At 43.9% G+C, this 20,108-nt stretch overlaps 3 protein-coding genes across 4 annotated transcripts; all 3 read right to left on the bottom strand.

Moving 5' to 3' along the window:
• Positions 1 to 1,251: 1,251 nt before the first annotated feature.
• On the bottom strand, positions 1,252 to 2,723 carry LOC100276673 (uncharacterized). 2 transcript variants are annotated; one of them, NM_001165470.2, is made up of 3 exons: positions 2,406 to 2,583; positions 2,021 to 2,186; positions 1,252 to 1,913 (listed from the first exon to the last, which is right to left on the bottom strand). In NM_001165470.2, exons 2-3 carry the CDS (start codon positions 2,184 to 2,186, stop codon positions 1,498 to 1,500), a joined length of 582 nt encoding a protein of 193 aa, NP_001158942.2. In that variant the 5' UTR covers positions 2,406 to 2,583; the 3' UTR covers positions 1,252 to 1,497. The 2 variants fall into 2 exon arrangements, with proteins under 2 accessions (NP_001158942.2, NP_001361041.1); NM_001374112.1 differs by having other exon boundaries at positions 1,276 to 1,913; positions 2,021 to 2,275; positions 2,406 to 2,723.
• On the bottom strand, positions 2,697 to 4,090 carry LOC100274736 (uncharacterized). Its single transcript, NM_001374111.1, has 3 exons — positions 3,754 to 4,090; positions 3,486 to 3,665; positions 2,697 to 3,360 (listed from the first exon to the last, which is right to left on the bottom strand). The coding sequence occupies exons 1-3, from the start codon at positions 3,919 to 3,921 to the stop codon at positions 2,824 to 2,826; spliced, it is 885 nt and encodes a 294-aa protein (NP_001361040.1). The 5' UTR covers positions 3,922 to 4,090; the 3' UTR covers positions 2,697 to 2,823.
• A 1,062-nt stretch (positions 4,091 to 5,152) lies between these two features.
• LOC103650707 (sporulation-specific protein 15) lies at positions 5,153 to 17,878 on the bottom strand. Its single transcript, XM_008676274.3, has 11 exons — positions 17,289 to 17,878; positions 13,888 to 14,046; positions 13,501 to 13,701; positions 13,215 to 13,337; positions 13,019 to 13,056; positions 12,819 to 12,933; positions 8,269 to 12,738; positions 7,358 to 7,477; positions 6,346 to 6,453; positions 6,120 to 6,262; positions 5,153 to 5,696 (listed from the first exon to the last, which is right to left on the bottom strand). The coding sequence occupies exons 2-11, from the start codon at positions 13,963 to 13,965 to the stop codon at positions 5,465 to 5,467; spliced, it is 5,628 nt and encodes a 1,875-aa protein (XP_008674496.2). The 5' UTR covers positions 13,966 to 14,046; positions 17,289 to 17,878; the 3' UTR covers positions 5,153 to 5,464.
• Between the last annotated feature and the right edge of the window lie 2,230 nt (positions 17,879 to 20,108).

Genomic DNA, 20,108 nt, shown 5'->3' on the forward strand with positions numbered 1-20,108 from the left:
TGTGATCACCTCAAAGGGGACTAGGTTCGTTAGAACCGAACCTCGGTAAAACAAATCACCGTGTTCATCTACTTTATTTCTTGGTTGATTTGTTTTTCCCTCTCTACCGGACTCAGATTTAATTTAACGCTAACCCCGGCTCGTAGCTTGTGTTTTAAGTTGTAAATTTCAGATTACGTCTATTCATCCCCCTCTAGACGACTTTTAGGTACCCATTGCCATCTCTATGTGGGAGTGAGTGGGTTGTCATAAAATGACTTGGGATGGCATGAGGGAGCCTCTTGCCTCTCTATTTATAGGCAAGATGGAGGATTAGGGGGATGCGGAGATTAGTGGGAAATAAGCATGCATTAGTCATGGATAAGTGAAATTAGCTTGTAAAGCTTATTGTATGACACCGTAGGCATATATACACGTATGAGCATATGAAAACATATTAAGAAAATATTTGTAGGGATTTAAAAATGATTCCAATGGTATTTCTGAGGAGAAAAATATTTAGCGAAGTATCGATAGAATATTTAGACAATATTTGTAGAAAGAATTTGAAGGAGTCACTTGAAAAATATTTGTAGAATATTTTAAGAATTTTGGAGGGAAAATATACCACTATATTTTCTTTGTTGAGATCAACTTGTAAACAAACATTTTAAAACAAAATTTAAAATTTTATTTTAAATTTAGAGCGAGTATAAGAAATCTTCTGGATTTGAGTTTTTGGGAGTGCTACACATGGTAACATCTTGTAAAATACGGATTCGCCAAAAGGTGCTTGCGAATATTTGGCATGACCCCTCTCAGAAGATCAAATCCTCACGTGATGGTACAAGATCTAAAAAAGAAAGCTGTGGTCCGTGAAACTGTTAATCACCCTGGCTTGATATATCTGGAAGTGTGGAACTGTTAATCACCATGGCATGATATATCTGAAAGTGCAAAAATGTCTGGATCTTTGAGGGTATCCCTCCAACAACACAGTTATGGAAAGTTATGTCAAAAAAAGGAGTTGCTCCTTATCACATATAGAACGAGAGATCAGCTAGCACAAGACATTAGAACGTGGTTACAAGCATTGTAAAATTAACCCTGGTAAATCCTTCTCTGAAATAAAAATGCTGTAGGAATTCCTACGGTAAGTTAAGTAAAAAGGTCACACAATACACATGTATCGAGGGATGCAACAAAGTGTCATGTAAAATACCGCGGAAGAATAGTATATCCCAAATGATACAGTAACAATATACATAAAGCTTAGCATAAAGAGGATTCACGGCATAATGAAACGAGTAGTAGCATAATAAGAACAAGTTCACCTAATTATCTATTACAGGCCAGGTGTTTTGAGACAACATAATCATAAAGTTATTACATCCCACATAGTTTAGGTTCTCACTCTCACAACTGCCAGCAACAAAAGACTAGATCAAACGTCACGAACTTCTCTCCCTTTTAGCAACAAGAACCAAGAAGAAGAAGAAGCCACCATAATGACCATGTTCACCAGAAGGACTCATCTTCATCATCAGAGATTTCTTCCTCATCATCAGAGATATCTTCGTCGAAAGGAACACCATATGTCTGCTGAACCCACTGATCCAGAGTGTCGGGCATAGGCGGCGGAGGATTGTATGGTGGAGCAGGACGCAGAGGTACACGACCAACATAACGCCTAAAGTTGTCCGACTCTAACATAAATCTCCTAAAGTTCTCATTGTACTCGACATTTTTCCTTTTTAGCTCGGCGATTTGAACATAACTCTCACGACAGATAGCATAGATTCCATTTAAACCCCTGATGAGCGCACGAACACCTCTCTTCTTGCTTCTCTTACCACGGCTCATGGGGCGAGAGGCGGCAGCTGCAGCAGCCCGTGATGAAGATGGATGGAGAGGTGGCTGAGGGACAGGTTCTTCTGATAAAGAAGATCGAGGCATCACTCGTTATTATTAGGTTATCAGCATTAGGATTTGCAACACGACCAGGATGTTGCCCTCGGCCGGCGAGAAGGAAGTCTCTCACCTCGAGCGGCATGGACGATTTCAGGTTGTTGAGAACTACTCCCACCAACATCTCCCCGAGCTTGGCCTCTACCATGACCGGTCTGGGAGCGGCGAGGACGCTCCACCTGGATTTCTTCAGATCCACTACCTTCTTCAATAATGGATGGATTCCTCCGTGCAACCATCTTAAAGAGAGAGAGACAACAAACACCACGGCTCGATTGATTGAGGGGGGTCGAGCAACAAGTGTTTGCACAGTTACGAGCGATTTCCCCTCCCCCAAATTATCAAATTCAAACCAAATAATGAATCCATTAGAGAATAAGGCAGTATGAACCTTTCGTTTATTTACTCCAAAGGGATTCAACCCAAACTCGCTAGAAAGGTAGATCGAGGAAAGATACCTTGAGAGAGGAGTTCCTCGCGCAGATGGGGATTTGAAACTTGATGAGGGAAGCACGTGAGGGGATGGATCCAATCAACCACTCCTTGATCCCCAACACATTCTCCACGGGATCTAGGCACGGAGCCTTCTGTGGAACTGGAGAGGAGGGAAGGAGAGAGAGAAAGCTGGAGGTTCATAGAATGAGAGTGAGGGAGAGCAAGGTTTATAATCCGTCCCACGGGGCTGAGAAAAAGGGGCCAGTTCAGTTGAACCGGCGGCCGGGTGCGGTTCAACCGCTGCTAATGTCCAGTGGAATCTTGAAAAAGAGAGATGCAGTAGTAGTACACTGCAGGCAGCAGTAGCACAGTACGTGTGAAGAAGTTACAACAGACACGTGTATCGAACGGAAACGGAAATAGCGGGCCGGGGCCGGGACGTCACAGGGGCGCGGTTGCGGCGAGCCACGTGAGCGCGGGGCCGAGGGCGGCCGGCAGCATGGGCGAGGTGAGCAGGCCGAGGAGGAACCAGTTGAGGCCGAGCAGCGCGACGGCGCCGTCGTCCCCGGCCCGCCGGCGCAGCCGCGACACGCTGCGCATGGACACGGCCACGACGGCGAACAGCCCCGCCAGCAGCGGCAGGCACGGCGCGTCGGCCGACCACGCCACCGCGCCCACCGCCAGCGATATGCCGAGGCTGAACAGGCTGCGGCACCGCGCCACGGCCGTCGCCTGCAGGGCATCGTAGCTGTCCACCGGCGGTGGCTCCGACGCCGGGCCGCCGGCGGCATGATTGGCTGACTGGGCTGTCGTCGCCACCGCCGCGTCTTCCTCTCCCCGATCCCTCTTGGCCGCCGGCTTCAGCTTGTCGTCGGACTGGTGGGACGCCGCCTGCGCCTGCGCCGCGGGCTTGTCGTCCCACCTGGACTTGCCCTTGTGCTCGTTCAGCCGCACGTTCTCCTGCCTCAGCGCCTTGAGCTGAATGAAGAGCAGCAAATTAAGAGAGGGGGCCGGGATAGTGAGCGGTGGCAACTGGCAACGCCGCATGTCATGTACGTACGCATGAGCATGAGAACTCCTCTAGGTCTAGATGTACGACATACCTGGGCGTCGAGGACATGGATCCTGGCGAGGGCGTCCTCGTGCTCGTCCTCCACGTCGTCAAGGACCGCCTCCACGGCTTCCCGCTCCCGGAGCGCCGCCCGCAGCCTGTCCTCCAGCGCCGCGTTCTCCAACGCCAGGTCGTCCATCTGCGCCTGCATCTCCGCAACCAGCCACCCCAACTGTGGTGGAAAGGTTTGTCAGATTAATGAGCTGCTAGCACATATATATAGCAAAGGGCTAAAAGGAAAATAAAAGCTGGAGCCTCACCTTGCGCTCCCTCTCGACGGCGGTGAGCATGCGGAGCGGGAAGGCAAGGAAGGTGACCGCCCACGCCATGGCCTCGCAGCAGAGGAGCGCGGGGAGCTGGAGCAGACGACGGAGAGAGCGCGCGCAGGCGGCGAGCAAGAAGCAGCAGCAGCTCCAGGCCAGCTCCATCTATATGTCACTACTCCATGCCTGCCTGTGTCATGCTCTGCACTGCAACGCTAGCTAGTCTAGAGCATGGAAGGACGAAGAACAGACGATGCCAGCGGGATGGATTGGAACTGCAAGCCTGCCGTTTTGTTTCCTTCTTGAGCTACTCGTACGATCCACGATCCTACTCCTCACCTAGCTAGTAGCAAGAGTAGCAAGTAGTAGGTGATCTGGTGAGGAGATGAGGCCGGCCGGGCGACCGGATGGATGGATGAGTTCCAGATTTGGGACACGTGAGCTCCGGCAGGGCGGCACACGTGCACCTACCCCCTCGTGTCTTGCAGGCAAGCGTCGCGCTTCGCCACGAAGAATGCATTCATGCTTCGTCACCAACTATACATGCACCCATGCCTCTTTAATTTCTTGTTGCGATCCTATCCCCAGTTCCCTTTCTGGATATCGCCTCGCCGCTTCTTCCATCCTGGATGCATGTGGCGATGTGCACAACAAGCGTACGGTGCTGTGTCTTTTTTCCACTTCCGCCTCTCACTTTGTTTGTCTAGTCTTCAACCCACTTTTAGAGTAGCTTGGATAAATTAAAAAAAAAGTAAAAGCGGTATCGAAAGCTGCGCTGAATTCTCTCGTCTCTCAGATTGACTACGAAATTAATTTTTTTTAAGTTTATTTAGCTAAAAACAATGCGTATTACGGCTACAAATATTATATAATTTTTAAAACTAGACGTATAAAAGTCATATAACTCAGTTAAAACGTATAAAAATCAAATAACTCAATTAAAACGTAAATAAAAGTTAAATAGGAAAAAAAATGTTCGAAGAGGAGATGAAATAGGGAGGGAAAAAAAGGAGATATATTTAAAAATAAACAAATAATATGTAGATGAAGAGAGGATGGTTGGAATCATCCTAAAAGTGGTCTAAAACGTTGCATCACCCTATCCACCTCTCTTGTATATATAATAACCAACGTCTTTTTATTTATACACAAAATTTTAATTTTTTATATAATATATAATTTCTAAATCAACACATTCTTATAAAATAAATTATGATTAAACCTGTTAAGAAATCTATCTTACTAGGAAAAACAATTGTCTAGACACATGTTTTAATACAGCTTCTTATGTTAAGATCATATTTAAGCTTTTATAACTCACACACTAAAAGAATTTTGATAAAGCCATCTACTACAACCTGGTCTCTAGTAAAAACAGAATAAGGGGAGCGGTTAGTTGATCAACGATCTATACAAATAACTGCAAAATACAATCAGCAACGTGGATACACCCACTGCTTCAAAGACTGATGGTTGGTTTGTTGGCAAGGAACAATCAGATAACAAGGCTTGTTTCTTGTACAAGGTGCTGTGTTACATTTTATGCATATCACTCGCTCACTACAACTCTACAATCGATACAGCTGATATATATACACTACAAAATGTATCCCACTGCCGTCGCACAAGATTGTATACAAAGCCTGCAGCTGGCTGACACTTTTTTTTTCTTCTCTCGTTAGTTTTCTTCGCTTTGATTGGTGGTTCCCTATGATCTCCATGGTGTTCGGTTCTTCAGATTCATTTCGAGCTTCTGTCGCTCGCCCTCCACCTCGGCGAACTGCACGCTGAGCTCTGAATACCTGCCCTGCATCTCCTTTAGCTCGTTTTCTACCGCCATCTGCCTCCTCTTCAGCTCGATCGTATCTTGTATCACTTCATTGATGTCCCTGAAGCTTTGGAAGATCGCTGCTTCATCATTGTGCTGCTTCAAGAATGAACTAACAAGGACCAAAGAGAATCAAAATATACACTTTGACTCGTGTGTTATTATTAGAACTACTACTTTTTTTTTAATATTGCAATGAAAAAAACCGCTGCAACTGTTAGCTTCAGAAACTTAGCAGCTGTCCCCAGATGTTTTGTGGTATGGGAGTAGTCTACAGATCTAAATTTGTTGGCGCTACATTTTTCTAGTTAGTCTCCATTCCAGAAGCAACTCTAGTATTTCTTCAAAGAAGAAAATGATAAAAGATTCAGAAATGGCAAAAGCATTATTTACACTCATACTGCAATGGATCAGTGTTTTGTTCATCATTTATAAAGTTCTCTAGATAAGAAAAGAAAAGAAAAAAAAGGCATATGCTTCATTAGATTATCAGGCATGAAAAGAAATAACAATGCCCATTGAATGTACTAGTTACCTCTGGAAAAGGATGTTTGTTTTCTTCTTTGCTTGGAGAGCCTCTGCAAGCTCGAGTTCCAAGGCGAGTAATCTTTCCAAAGCATTGCCAGAACCAGGAAGCTCTTTAAATGATGGAAAAATACTTTGCAAATGCTCATTTGCCTAAAGTAGTAACAAATGCAGAAAATAAGAATGAGATATATCATGGTACAGGTTCACGTTTACTATACAGACAGGACTCGTACCATATCGAGTTGTGACAATGTCCTTTCCAAACCACTGAGTGATGGGTCAGTTAGATTGACGTCTAGGGGAAGAAGAGGAGACAGATTCTCATCTTTCAGTCTTTCCAGCTGCACACAAAAAAAAAATCCGTTGAAATCAGCCTCCTTCCATATCATGCCACACATGGTTTCATTACTGAGATGTACAAAGATATAGTTTTCCAAATTGTCTAGCAGGAGTTATAAGCCTTCATGATTTCATATACTAACTTATAAATGCTGAAGACTCATCCGTGTGGCACCCACGTTGATATCATATTACTAATTCAATTAGGGTGTGATTGATTGCATTAGTCTTAGCCTACATTAGATCTTATGCATCATAACTCAAGCCAGCACAAATGTATGCAATGTCTTGGTGTTTGTTTCTCTTGCATAAGCAGGCTGTGTTCGGTAAGATTATGTTTGGTCATATGTAGTCACCTCCATATGGCTGTAGAGGTCATATGTTCTAGTAGGGGTGGAGGAGGTGAGAATATTTCAATTTTGTGTGGCCCACCAACTTGCCTAACACGATCAAATCTAGTATACTAGCTAATGCTGCATTGGGCCAGCTTTAAGCACTGTCTAAGCTTACATAAGAGCCTACACTGCACAAGCCTGGATACAAGCAAACCAGCCCTTATTGCATTAGTTGTGCAAAGTTCATATATGGCTAGCCAGCAAATCTCTAATCCAAGCATTGTCCATCATGAACACAAGCAAATCAAGCAAGTAGGCTAATCATATTGCTTCATTTTTGTAATTCATATAATATGGTAACATCGCAGCACCCTGACTACAAGTCCTAACACTACAGATGTACTAGCATAAGTATCTTTGTCACCCTGTCCCATAGGAGCATGGGAAAGAAACAGTATATATGACAATCCCAAAATGTCTGGACATTTTCCCAACAAGTGAAATTTGCTTTTCACATAATATGTATTACAACCTGAAAGAAATAATACACCAAGAGAAGTTCCGTCATTACCTCCTTCTGGAAAAGGTTGAATCCATTTGCTAATTTCTTGTGCTCTTGAGAAATATCTTTGATGCTATTGTTGCTATTCAAATTGTTCTTTGTTGGCGATTCCATTTCCTCATCGCAATTCTGTCACAATAACAAAAAAAAAGTCAGCTGACAGTCAACAACTCACTACTACAACTGTTATCCATCATGGAAAAAACAACAAAGAACCAAAGATGTAACGAATTAGTGTTGTAAACTGACCACGTGTAATACATAACATATTTCTATGTCATTAAGGGGAAAGGTAAAAGCACAACAGGTGTGGTCTCTGACATAGTGACATTATCCAGATGCAAGTCGCTTAGGATATCAACATGACTACAATAGGACACTTTTGATTAGTCCTCTCTATTAAACGTGATATTCTGAGATAAAGTGATTACAAATTATAAAAGTGTTTCTCATGATGAAGCTAGTGAAATCAGCCTTATGTTGCCAATCTACATAATTCTTTACATATTGATTAGTTAGAGTTAAAAAAGTTTGACTGAAAGGGATAACAAAATGACTTACATTTCCAAATTCCAATCAGTAAAATTAACCAAAAGATAACATGGTCCAATTAGCCAAATGTTGAGCAATCATGTTACATTTTTTGGTATGCCAGAATATTGACCAATTATCTTGGATACTAAATAAAATCTATTTTATGCACTACGCATGCGAGTCATTCTAAAATTTCATAGTTGGATCACATTTCCCTACACCTCAAGATCACAAGGTATATATATATATATGAGTGTTGTAATGTACTACATGGTTTATACAGCAAATCTGGCAAAAAAAATTTATATGCTTCCCTTTCAAGGTTCTTCCATAAACTTGTCAAATAGTGAAATGACCAAAAGGCAAACAGTTTGTAGATTGATTACCTCCAAGTTCTTGCTCTCTTCATTATTGTCAAACTTCACAACATCCTCTGCTCCTTGAGACAAATTTGAAGAGGAACTTCTACTCTGAATTTCATGTTCCTGTAACCCTGAATCTATTTTTGTTGTATTTGGTGTAGCCTTTGATGCAGGCTCCGCCTTACCATCTCCAAGAACATGCCTAATCGACGTGGTTCCAGGGGTGCATGATTCAGAACTATCATGTGATGTGTTATTGTCAGTTAATGCCATATTCTCCAATAACTTCTTAATCAGGTCAAGTTCCACCCTTATTCTGTTGCGTTCCTCACTGCACTCTTCCAGAGAGACTTCAATCTTCTGTTTTTCTTCATTGCAGCAATCTAAGTTTAATTTTGTGCATTCTAGTTCTGTCATCATGCTGTCATATGCATTTGACAGTTCTCTTTTATCAGCTGATAAATCCAGCATCTCCACCTCCATTTCAGAAACTTTCATCGACAACTCCTCAATTCTCTTGGCAAGAGCAATCTCATTTTTCTTCCCAGTTTCAACATCATCCAAAGCACTTTGCAGTTTCAGCAGCATCTCTTCGGCATATTTTTTACTGACAAAAACTTGACCTTTCAGCTCTTGGACCTTCGATTCATACTGCTCCTTAATAAATGCAATTCTAAGAGAATCTTGCATGGTATGTAGCGACCCTTCCTTCTCCTTTCTTCCAGCTTCAGCCTTTTCTTTTAGCTCTCTCAAATGGATAGACAAGTTTTTGAACTCTTCTGCCTTCAGACTTTGTTCAGCAAGTTTTTGAGTGAGATCCTTGTTCTCTTCTATTGAATTTATCAACTCATGCCTCTGATTCTGGAGCAATAATGACATCACAGTGTGTTGCTCCTCCAATTTTGACCTAAGAATCATGTTTAAAATTTCAGTCTCATCTTTTGCAGATTTCAAATTATCAACTTGCTCTTCAAGATCTGCCTGCAAGACCCTAAGCTGTAAAATCTCATCTTGATCCTTCAATACTCTATCACTGTTATTGACTGCTATATCACGAGACTTGTTACTAACTTGATTTGACGCTTCGTCATGTCCTTTCATAAGCTCCTCAAGACCTTCCTTCTCTTGAATAACACTGCTAAGGTTGGTTTCAAGAGAATGGATAGCTGCTTCAAGTGTGCTATTTCTATCAGCTAATTCTGCTTCAGTGGACATGTGTGCCCGTAATGATTCATTAGCATCTTTACTTTTGAGTTGAAGTTTCTCAAGCTCATTTCTTAACATATTAAGCTGCACAACAGCCTCTCTTACCTGACTTCTCATATAACTAGCTTCAATTTCACTGGAAAACATGGTCTCAACAACTGCTCCTAACTGGTTTTCCAGAATTGAAAGCTGGGACTGAAGAGAGTGATTCTTACAGTTGAGGTCCCTTTGGATTTGTTCACTCTGTGACAGTGAATCTTGCATTAAACTATGTGTTTTTCCCATGTCCAAAAGTTGGCCCTTCAGATGAATGAACTCCGTTTTGTGTTCATCAAAAGAAAGTAGAATTTGATCCTTCTCACCAATCTGTGATGTAAGACTAGCAAGGGCAGACTCAAGTTCCTCCTTAAGTCTCTTTTCTCTCAGCAAATTCTCGTCAGTGCGCATCAGATCATCACGTAAACATTTGATTTCGCTCTCCATATGCACTAACAATTCATGTTTAGACTGTAATGACTGGGTCAAGGTACGGGTATCCTCCTCATGTTGTACAAGACACATTTTGGTCCTCTCGAGTTCCTCTACAGTAACACTAAACTCTTTCAATTTTTCAACAAGAGCCTTGTTCTCACTAGTTGCATGATGTAGCTCAATTTCCATTTGTGACAATTTTGATGTTAAATCACCATTGGTAACAGAATATTTTTCTTGAGAATCGGAGCAAATCCTAAGTTTGTGAGCCATGTCCTGGAGTTCTTGCTGAAGCTTCTCTACAATTTCCTCAGACAAGTTTAGCTTCTGTTTTGTGGCATCCATATCACATATAAACTGCTGCTCCATACCATGCAATTTTGTCTCAGCCTTCTCTGACCTTCTCTGAAGAGCATCACACATTTTTTCCATTACTTCCTTCTCCTCAAGAAGATGAAGTACCTTGTCACATGTTTGCTGATGGAAGGATTCCAATCTTTTCATCACAGCAGCGTAATTCTTACTCTCAAGTTCATGCAGCAAAGATGCCTCTTCTAAGCCTGAAATGTTTGCTTCCTTGTTAAAAGATATAATTTTAGAGCATAGGTCACCCAGTTGATCTTGAAGGGATGTAGAAATCATTTGTATATCATTGTTTATGGATGATTGCTTATTTAACGCATCTTTCATGGCCTCAAAACTTTCTCTTAGTGAAGTGAGCTCATCCTTAAGCTGGTTGGTTAGTAGAGTTTCTTTGATTAAAAGGTTGTCCAATCTCGTAACTTCCTCAGTACAGACCTTGTACTTGCTTTCACAAGTTTTATGTTCCTGAACAAGTCTTTCAGACTCCGTGAGCTTTTCCATAAGCAAAGCATTTTCAACTGTAATATCATGAAGCTTTGCTTCTAATATTTGGTTCTTCACAGTCAGATCATCACACTTCAAAACATATCCTGCTTCGCTCTCTTTGACACTTTTGGCTTGGTCCAGTGCAGAGTTCAACTTGAGCACTAGAGATTGCCTAGCATCATTAGAGTCATGAAGCTGCATTTCTAACACGTCCAACCTTCCCTGCATGCATTTAATGATATCCAATGTAGCATAGTGAGACTCACGTAATACATCAGAGAATATCTGCCACTCGATATTAGAAATAAACATCTCTAAATGCTCAGACTCCATAGCACTATAGGCCCTTCTTGGCCCTTCCAAGTTTGAGTGGTTCCCCCGTGAATCAGTATGTGCTTGAAACTCTGACCTCGCACGGAGGTCTTCAATCTTGAGTGCCCGAATAAGATTTTTCTGGCCATCAGTTTCTTTCTCTGCATATAGACCTTCAGGTCTGATTTGTTTGACACCAGGCCTGTATTGCTCATGTTCATTATTGCCACATAAATCTTCCACGGCAGAGTGTTCCTCAGGCAAACTATCAAAATCTTCTAGTAATGATTGCTTGGCAAGAGTTTCATTTGACTCGTACATAGAGAGAACCTGAAACGACAGTAACTCAAGGTCTTTCTGTAGACGTTCCACAGCTGCAGAATAATTGAATCGAACCCTCTTGAGTGCAGTTTCTGTAGCAACAGCCCTCCTCTCAAACTCCTTATTTTGAGCTTCTAAAGCTGTTCGGTCCTCCACAAATCTCATTAATTGATCATTCATTTCCTCGTGCATTTTTTGCTTCTGAGCTTGTAGGACAGAAACTGTATAAAAGCAAGAGTTATGCTCTTTCTTGAGATTTTCTAATTCAATTGTTGTCTGCTTCTGGCTCTCCTCAAGCTTATGGATAAAAGATTCATAGTAGCGCTCCATCTGACTCATCTTCTCCAGGAGATTCTCCTTCTCAGTTTTTGAGTCCTCCAGCTTCTGCAGGAGCTCACACATTTTCTCCTCCATTGTGCCTGTACTACCACCGGAACTTTTCTTGATGGTATCATCATGTCCTGAGTTTGATAGATAACCAGCAATTGGAACCAAATGTTCTGCATTGTGATTTTCTTTCATTTGACCTGGCTGAACACCTTGCTTGAGGTTCTCAATGACACGTTGAAGTGCCCCCAGATCAGCAAGAAGAAAATCAAGATCACTTGCTTGTAGTCCATGGAGGGCATTGTTTCTGGTCTGCTGCAGTTTACTTTCAAGAAGTAGCAAACCTTGCAGCCATTCAGTTTGGAGATGATGAATGGACTCTGTAGCAAGAATATCCTTACCATACTTAGTCATAGTTTTACCTTCTACGTCAAACTTGTTCTGTAAGTGTTTAGAAGATTTTATTTCTTCCAACTCTTGTTTCAGATTAGAACATTCTGTTCTTAGCAAGGACACTTCAGTAGTGAGTTGATTACGTGACATAAGTTCAACAGCAAGCTGTTGAGCAAGGCCCTGTGTCTCAGTGCCTAACTTGTCAGTAACATGCTCCAGAGATGTTGCTTCTGTCTTAAGCTGAGAAAATGCTGACTCAGCCACCTCCAATCTTGTCCTGAGCCGGTTATTCTCATCATGAGCCGCAGCTAAATCTTTATCAGCACAATACCCAGGACTTGAGCTATGAGCCCAATCATTGCTCCCTTGTGATAAAAGATGTTTAACCCAATGGGCACCTTTTTCTGGTGTAGGACTTTGACTGGTAGAACAAAGGGGTAAGTCATTTGAGCTCCTAAAGCTATTGATTTCATGAGCACCGTGTGGATCATTCTTTTCAGTAAAAATACCATCTGAAGTATGTGAAGAATTTTCATAGTCGTCTGTTGACCCTGCAGAATCTTCAGCCAAGGGGAACCCCAAAGAATTTTCTTTTAGCTTAATCCTCGAATTAACCTATTCAGCATGACACAAGAAAGTCTATCATCAAATGAACATAAATAATGCCAACTAGATCATTCATATTATTCACCAACCTTATCAGTGCCAATGTCTGATGAGGCCGCAGCAACTTCAACAGGATCATGACTTCTTTGGTTCAATAACTGCTGAGAGCTTCTAGTGCCAGTTTCTCTTTGCTGCTCAAATTCTCTGTAGCAAACAAGAATTTATAAGGGTTAGGAACAATAACTTATTTTGCAGAAGAAATATATATATTGTTGCATGGCAACCAAACCTGAAACCAGTTTTTGTAGTGAGAAGTTGTGCTGTGATCTGAAATGATTTTATCAAAGAACCACGTCAGAGAGAAAAAAAAAATAGCTGCTATCCCCACAAAACAGAGAACAAAACTGTTGAACTACTCATCATGGCATAATGCCAGCTTCTGATGACTCCTTTTATACTAAAATAAACGTTTTTAAGATACATACATGTAACAGTGTCCCGAAGTCAGAACCACGAAGAGGAAGTGCTATTGAAGTCGGCTTCAGTGCTTCTGCGAATTCAGCAAGATTGACATCAACCTCACCAAGAATACTAGACCGTGACGTCCCCTGTTATTTCCATTAATATGGTGAAAGACGGTTAACATCAGTTATTAGTAAATTATTCGTTCTTCCGGTGCTTTTTTTACAGAAATCAGCACCTTAACTTAAAAGAATATTGGGAGAGACAGAGCGAGACAAAGATCAGGATTAAACAATTTCTGGAACACACCATGGCCACAACAAGCTTATATAGCTTGTCATCGTATGTCTTAGTCCGAGGATCCTGAAGAAGCCGTGTTGCTTCATAGATGGGATCCGGCCATTTGCAACTTCCGTTCCTGACATTTGCCTTATTTGTTTTTGCACTCACCTTTCCCGTATCAGCAGAGATGAAGGACAAAAATAATTTGTCCCATCCTGTTGATGGAATCTGCAACCAAAATTATTAGTGTGACAGATTAACCAAGACTGTTAAGAGAAACAAGTAAAAATGCTCACACATACTGCACAAGCAAATCTAGTAACAAATAAAATACAATTTGCTAAAAGAAAATTTCCTGCGAACAACCAAGAGAAGAAGAAACAATAGAATTAAAGTAAATGTATAAGAACTCACATTTGTGGCATGGAATTGCAGCCGGAATACAACCTTAACTTTAGTCTTTTCGATCTTCCATTTTGGTACCCTTGACATTGCGATAGTATAATGATAGCTCCCAGAAAAGGTTTGCAGTTCAAACGTCTCTCAAGGTTAGGAGTAGCATTCTTTTTTTGACTGAAAGCAAAGGCAACACAAACTTCTTCACATCAATGAATGTAATTCATTTCCCTTTACACACAAAAAAGGGTAAAATTCACACAGCAAACCAGAAACAATCAAACACACACCATACTATGAGTCTATGACAATGAACAAAAACATTAAAAAAAAGATGAAGCAATAACAATAACTGCCATATTCACAGTATAAACTAATGTGAATATCTGGAAAAAACACCAACGAAAGCCATGAAACACAAATGGCTGGTAAATTTCTATACATCAGTAAAAAATTATGTTGATATTTGTACACCCCTTCCAGTTTCATATCAGTCCATGAAAAAGGCCAGTTTATCAACAGTGCAGTTCATCCATTCAAGAGTAAAGCATGATATAAAATCAGAAAAGAATCAATAGAAGAACCACTTTATGAAAATCTACGTACACTGAAGGCATGTCTAGTACCGCTCTCAAAACCAATTTCCCCATGAGAATCTGAGAACAATGTCAAGTTGCGCTATATGCCTATATCAATTAGCTCCTGGTAGGAATTAAGTGGAGCCAGTGCCGGAGCCACAGCCTGGCGAGCCTGGGCACGTGCCCGGGCTCCGCCGTTTGCTGCTTCATGACGGACGCATGGAGTTGGAGCTCGAGGAGAAACCAGTACGGAGACATCACATATGGAGCTCGAAGAGGAACCAGTAGGCATGTGCTGCTTTTGGAGGAGCTGGTGCTCATTTTCACTCCTTTTGGAGGAGCTGGTGTTCGGCTTCACGGTGGCGTTGGAGCTTGCAGGCCTCGATTTCGTGTGGCGGATGATGTTGTGGCCGCCGAAACTGATGTTGAGGAGCTGACGCTTACGCTGTAGGTCACGCTTTATCACGTTCATTGGCTAGCTCTCAATGCAGCTATGGTGGGCGTCCTTTGCTTGGACACGGTCCTTGAAAATGGTGCTAGATCGGAGGGGGGCTGACCGATGGCTAACCATATTTTAGGCAGAGTTTAAATTATGGCAGGATGGATTAGGATTGCACGGCAGCCTGTGATGCCCAGGCTTCCATTAAAGCCTAGCTCCACCACTCCCCCCCCCCCACTCACTCAGAAGCCCCCAATAACCTCTCTCTGCTATACCGCTATGCCCAACTCCTCTAGGTTCTCGCTCTTGACATGGGTGATTAGGTTTTCCCTGCTGGCTGCTGCCCACCACCCCTCTCACCCACTCCGCTTAGCCACTCCTCACTGTTTCCCATACCCTTTTAGACAGCTGGACGCACACACCAACACACGAGGCTGTTAGCATGCATCGTTCAGAGACAGACACCATCAACCAAAGTCACTAGTCCACTTCCATCGCCCAGCTCCTCCATGTGAGGCCCAATGCATCTACATCCCCCTCCTTAGATCTGAAACTTGGATGTTTGGTTTTACATGTCCTCACTAGATGTATGATTTTCCCCCTTGTCAATAACGTGTGAAGGATATATGCAGCTGGCAATGGTCACTGGATAGGATAAAATAGTCAGTAACGTGTTTATTGCGAACTTTATCCAAAAGGGTAATCTAAGAATAAAATTGGTGCTATATTGAACATCTTATCTTATAATATTTGCAATATTGGATTAAGCCGAATGCACTATTACACCTAACTGAACAAAACTAGGCTTAGGTTTCAAGCACCTAGAAAGTTTCCTGCCCAATAAAATTCAGTATTACAAGCAGCTCTCATGGTGTAATATAATCATATAAGAGGTTCGAGGGTACACATGAAAGCCATCAGAAAAGATTTCCATGAGTGCCTGTGTAGCTCCTACATAGGCTCGCTTAAGGACTAGTGGATCCTGGATACGCCACAAAGCCTAGAGTGTTAGCGATATTATTGTGTTGTATTGCAAAGTACAATCTTCCATAGTTAACCACATATATCAACAGGAAAAGACATGTGGTCGACCTTCAGAAGACAATGAAATAAGGTCTGATATCAGCAGACTCACTACTAGCAGAACTGACTTACCACACCCCAAGAAAAAGGATCTAGATGATTCTAAGACAAACAACACCCTCTGTCCTCGTACACAAGCTAGCATTCTTACACTGGGAAGTTGATGTGCATAGACCCAAAAAAACTAAGCATCAGTGACTTGGCTGGCTCAGATCCAACCAGAAGAAATTGACAAACCAAGAGTACCGTTATTACCAGCAAAGCTCCCACTGTCAAAAAGAAGAAAAAAGAATCCAATTCTGTCCAGAAGCTCAGATGTTTCAGTGAAGAATCATAAAAAAGTTGTGCTTTAAAAAATGTCATGCCTGGCTAATAATAACCCATTAAAGCATAAGCGTCGAACCAAAGGATCCACTGAATCATCAGCAAAATATTGGAAACTCAATGTTAGCTCGAAAATGCTCTCGTCTTTCAACTAAAGATATACCGTCTAAGGGCCCACCCATCAGCATTGTACATATGACCAACCAAAAGCATTTCCAGCTAACAACAAAAGCTCTATTTAATCAACTCAGATCCACCAAACCCTCAAAAAAGCCAAGGCAGGCTTCCAATTTACATCTCACGCAGGGCCCAGAACCAATGCACCACTACAGGATTGAATGCTACGACTGCAGCATCCCAAAATGCAGATGTTTTTAATGTGGAGACAGCTTTTGGTACAAGAAAATTTTGGCCACGACTTTTGGGGCTTTGCCCTCAATATTGATCAGGGATGCACATCGGACAAGGGTGGCTTTGACAAACCAAATTCTACGGATCCTAAAAAGAGAACACTCGCCCCAAATAAACTATCCACTTTGACAGCTGACAATTGCTGGGAGAAGCCCGCACCTTGTTTGCATCGAACAGCTCCCCAACAGTACACCTGCCAACAATCCCTTGTCCAAAACGCTATAAGATTTCACGAAAATAAAATGTACGCAGCGCATTCAGATCCACCGGACATAGCAGCAGACCCCAGTCATTTAGAAATTTTCTCACCCTGCTAATGGCAACCACGAAGTCTCGAATTTTTGTTCCAAGGATCCAGAGAGCGCAACGGGGCGGTCGCCGGAGGTAACGCCGCACCCCTCGAAACATGGAGCATTTGGCAGGGAAGAAGAGATTTGCGCGGAAATATCGACGGATCCAAAAGCATCCGCCCCCGCTCTGGGGCTGCGAGGAGGAAGGAGTAGCCTCGGTCCCCATCGATCTCACCAGGGGAAAGGAAAGGAAAGGAAAGGAGAAGGGAGGAAAAGCAGAGCATTCGTGCAAACCTTGGCTTTCGGAAGATCAGCTTCGCCCTTCTTCCTTTCTTGAACTCAGTACAGCAAGCGAGACAGCTCTGCCGCGCTGGAGCATGCCGGCGGCGCGAACGCAGTCGCCTCCGCCGCGGCGCCTAGCGCTGATAGCTCGGGTTTAAAGGAGTGGTTGGGGAGGCGAGAGAGAGATTACTGGAGCAGACAAGACAAGGCAAGGCAAGTACTTTGAACTGCTTGGGGGGTTGGTGTTAGTGTTAGCAGCAAGCAATGAGCCAATGACCTGAGAACGGGAGACTGGGAGAGAGAGAAGGACGTAAGACAGACCGCCAAAGCCAGCCGATATTAGCGCCGTTGGTTGGGTTGCTTACCGGGGCAGGCAGGTTAGGGAGGGGGAGGGGAGGGGAGCACCGGAGCAAGCGAGTAGCACAATCATTGATGATTGATTATCGCTTCATTGATGGGCAAGCTGGGTGCAGCGTTGAAGGGAGGAGCAGAAACGGATCTGGTGAAGGGAGGAGAAAAGGGGCAGCGGATTCACCTAAGCTGACGACGGCGGAGGTCCTCACCACGGCTACGGGATGGAGCTCAGTGTGGCCATTTGGGTTAGCCCGAAAATTCGGATCGGGTTTTTTTGGGCTTTCTAAATTTCGGGTTTCTAGAAATGATACTCGAAGGCAGTGTGACTATATTGTATACCCGTTAATTTGGGTACCCGAATTTTTTGGGTTTAGGTTTGGGTAGCCCATTCTACCCGTTTTCAAACCAATTAGATTAGTGTTCGACACCAAAAAGAGAGGGCGGACGGTCCGGCCCTGAGGCCGGACGATCCGCGCGTGCGCAGAATAGATTAGGGTTCCGAGTTTTTTGCTGTGTTTGTTGGCTAGATTCTCGGAATTAGCTGGTGAAGTTTGTTTGTAAAGGGTCCAGCCCTCCTCCTCTATAAATAGAGAGGTATACGGCCGATTTGTAATCAGCAATCGAATCAATACAACTTCTATTTCGCATTTATTTTCGGTACAATTAGGAGTAGTTCTAGTCTAGTTCTAGTTTAGCCTCTCGATCTCCAAATTCTCCGCCTCTCTTCGACTCTACGTCGATTAGAGGAGTCTAGGTCGGCCGGCCCGAGCCTAGACAACTCCTAGGATCTCTCCTCCCCGACGGGGTCCTTCCCGGGAGCGAGATCCAGGCGCCGCCGGCGATCTTCCGCCGCCCCTGCGTACGCGCGGACCGTCCGGCCCCAGACCGTCCACCCCTGTGCAGAGAGCACCGCCGCGCCTCGCACTAGGCCGCGGACCGTCCGGCCCCTGCGCGCGGACCGTCCGCCCCTGTGCAGAAGGCACCGCCACGGTTCTTGTTGAGTGTTTGGCGCTCCAAAAAGGCGTCAACATACTTTTTGGCGACTCCGCTGGGGACAGCGAATATAGACACATCAAATCGGCCCTCAATGGCCGGTTCAAAGGATAGCTCTGAAGTTTCCACCAGCAATATCATCACACCGACATGGGAAACCTTGCCGGCTGAAGAATAGCTCCTGTTCGAGGAGCGCCAGGAGCAGCTGATCCAAGAAGCAAAGGCGAAGTTCCTGGCCGACTTCAAAGTGGACAGGAACAACAAAATCGTTCGGCAACGGGCGACAGATCTGGCTTCGCTCCGACCTACTACAATTACCCCCAATGTAAGTAGCACCAACGAACTCCAATCTCTTAAAGCTTACATAGACGAACAGCGAGAACAGTTGCAACGTATCGTAGATGATATACAAAATGATCATGAAAGGCTAGTGCGTGTGCTTGATAAGTCTACTATGGCAAATCTTCCTTCGCACGAGGTTGAATTGATGGAGTACACACATAATTCATCGGCTACAGGTTGTCACGACCAGTCACAACCCCTTTATGGGATGCCGATGGACATGTACCCTAGGCAACGACAGCCTCCCACGCACATCGACGATAAATTTGTCGATCTGCGCATGTCCGGACCGTCCGCACGTGGGCGCGGACCGTCCGGGCCAGCGGCGACCGATCCCATTTTTAGAAGCGAATTACCGAGACCTGCACCCAAGCCGCCACATGCCGTGCAATCCCTAGATAGCCCATTCGGACCGTCTGCATATGGCGCCAGACAGACCGAATATAATGTCGGACGGTCCGGTCACATGGCCGGACAGTCCGCACACGGGGCCAGACAGTCCGCGTATTTAACCGGACGGTCCGGCACAAATTTTTTTTAAGGAGGATGGATATCCAACTCCGTATCCGTCCCAGCTAGACTCCTCATCTCACCATATGACACACCATCACCATAATATAATCTATCAAACCCGTGAGAGTGAGTACTTTCCGGCCCCTAGAGGGCCAGAAAGGAATGGCTAGTCCTATGAACCTCATAGGGCATGCATTAACGCGCCGCAAAACCCAAACCAATGGGGAGGAAAACAACATACCAACATTCAAACAAACTCACCCATATTGGATCAAAGAGCCGGTGGTCTCCCACCGGCTGCCATCGATATAGTAAGGGAGGAAATAGCTGGGGCGTTCCGAGATAAGCTCGGAGTTAGTATAGTCCCCGGGGGGCAGTCATATCGGAGACCTTATGATAGCCAGTTTGACCGGCTCCCATACCCACAAGGGACCAGAATACCTGAATTCGCAAAGTTTTCGGGTGACCAAGAAAAGAGCATGCGTGAGCACATAGACCAGTTCTTAGCACAGTTAGGAGAATTAGCCGACACTGAAGCATTCTGAGTCCGTTTATTTTCATTATCTTTAACAGGAACTGCATTCACATGGTATGCCACGCTCCCTCCTAACTTCATTTTGTCGTGGGGAG

This window comes from Zea mays, chromosome 3, assembly GCF_902167145.1.
Source record: "Zea mays cultivar B73 chromosome 3, Zm-B73-REFERENCE-NAM-5.0, whole genome shotgun sequence".
NCBI lineage: Eukaryota > Viridiplantae > Streptophyta > Magnoliopsida > Poales > Poaceae > Zea > Zea mays.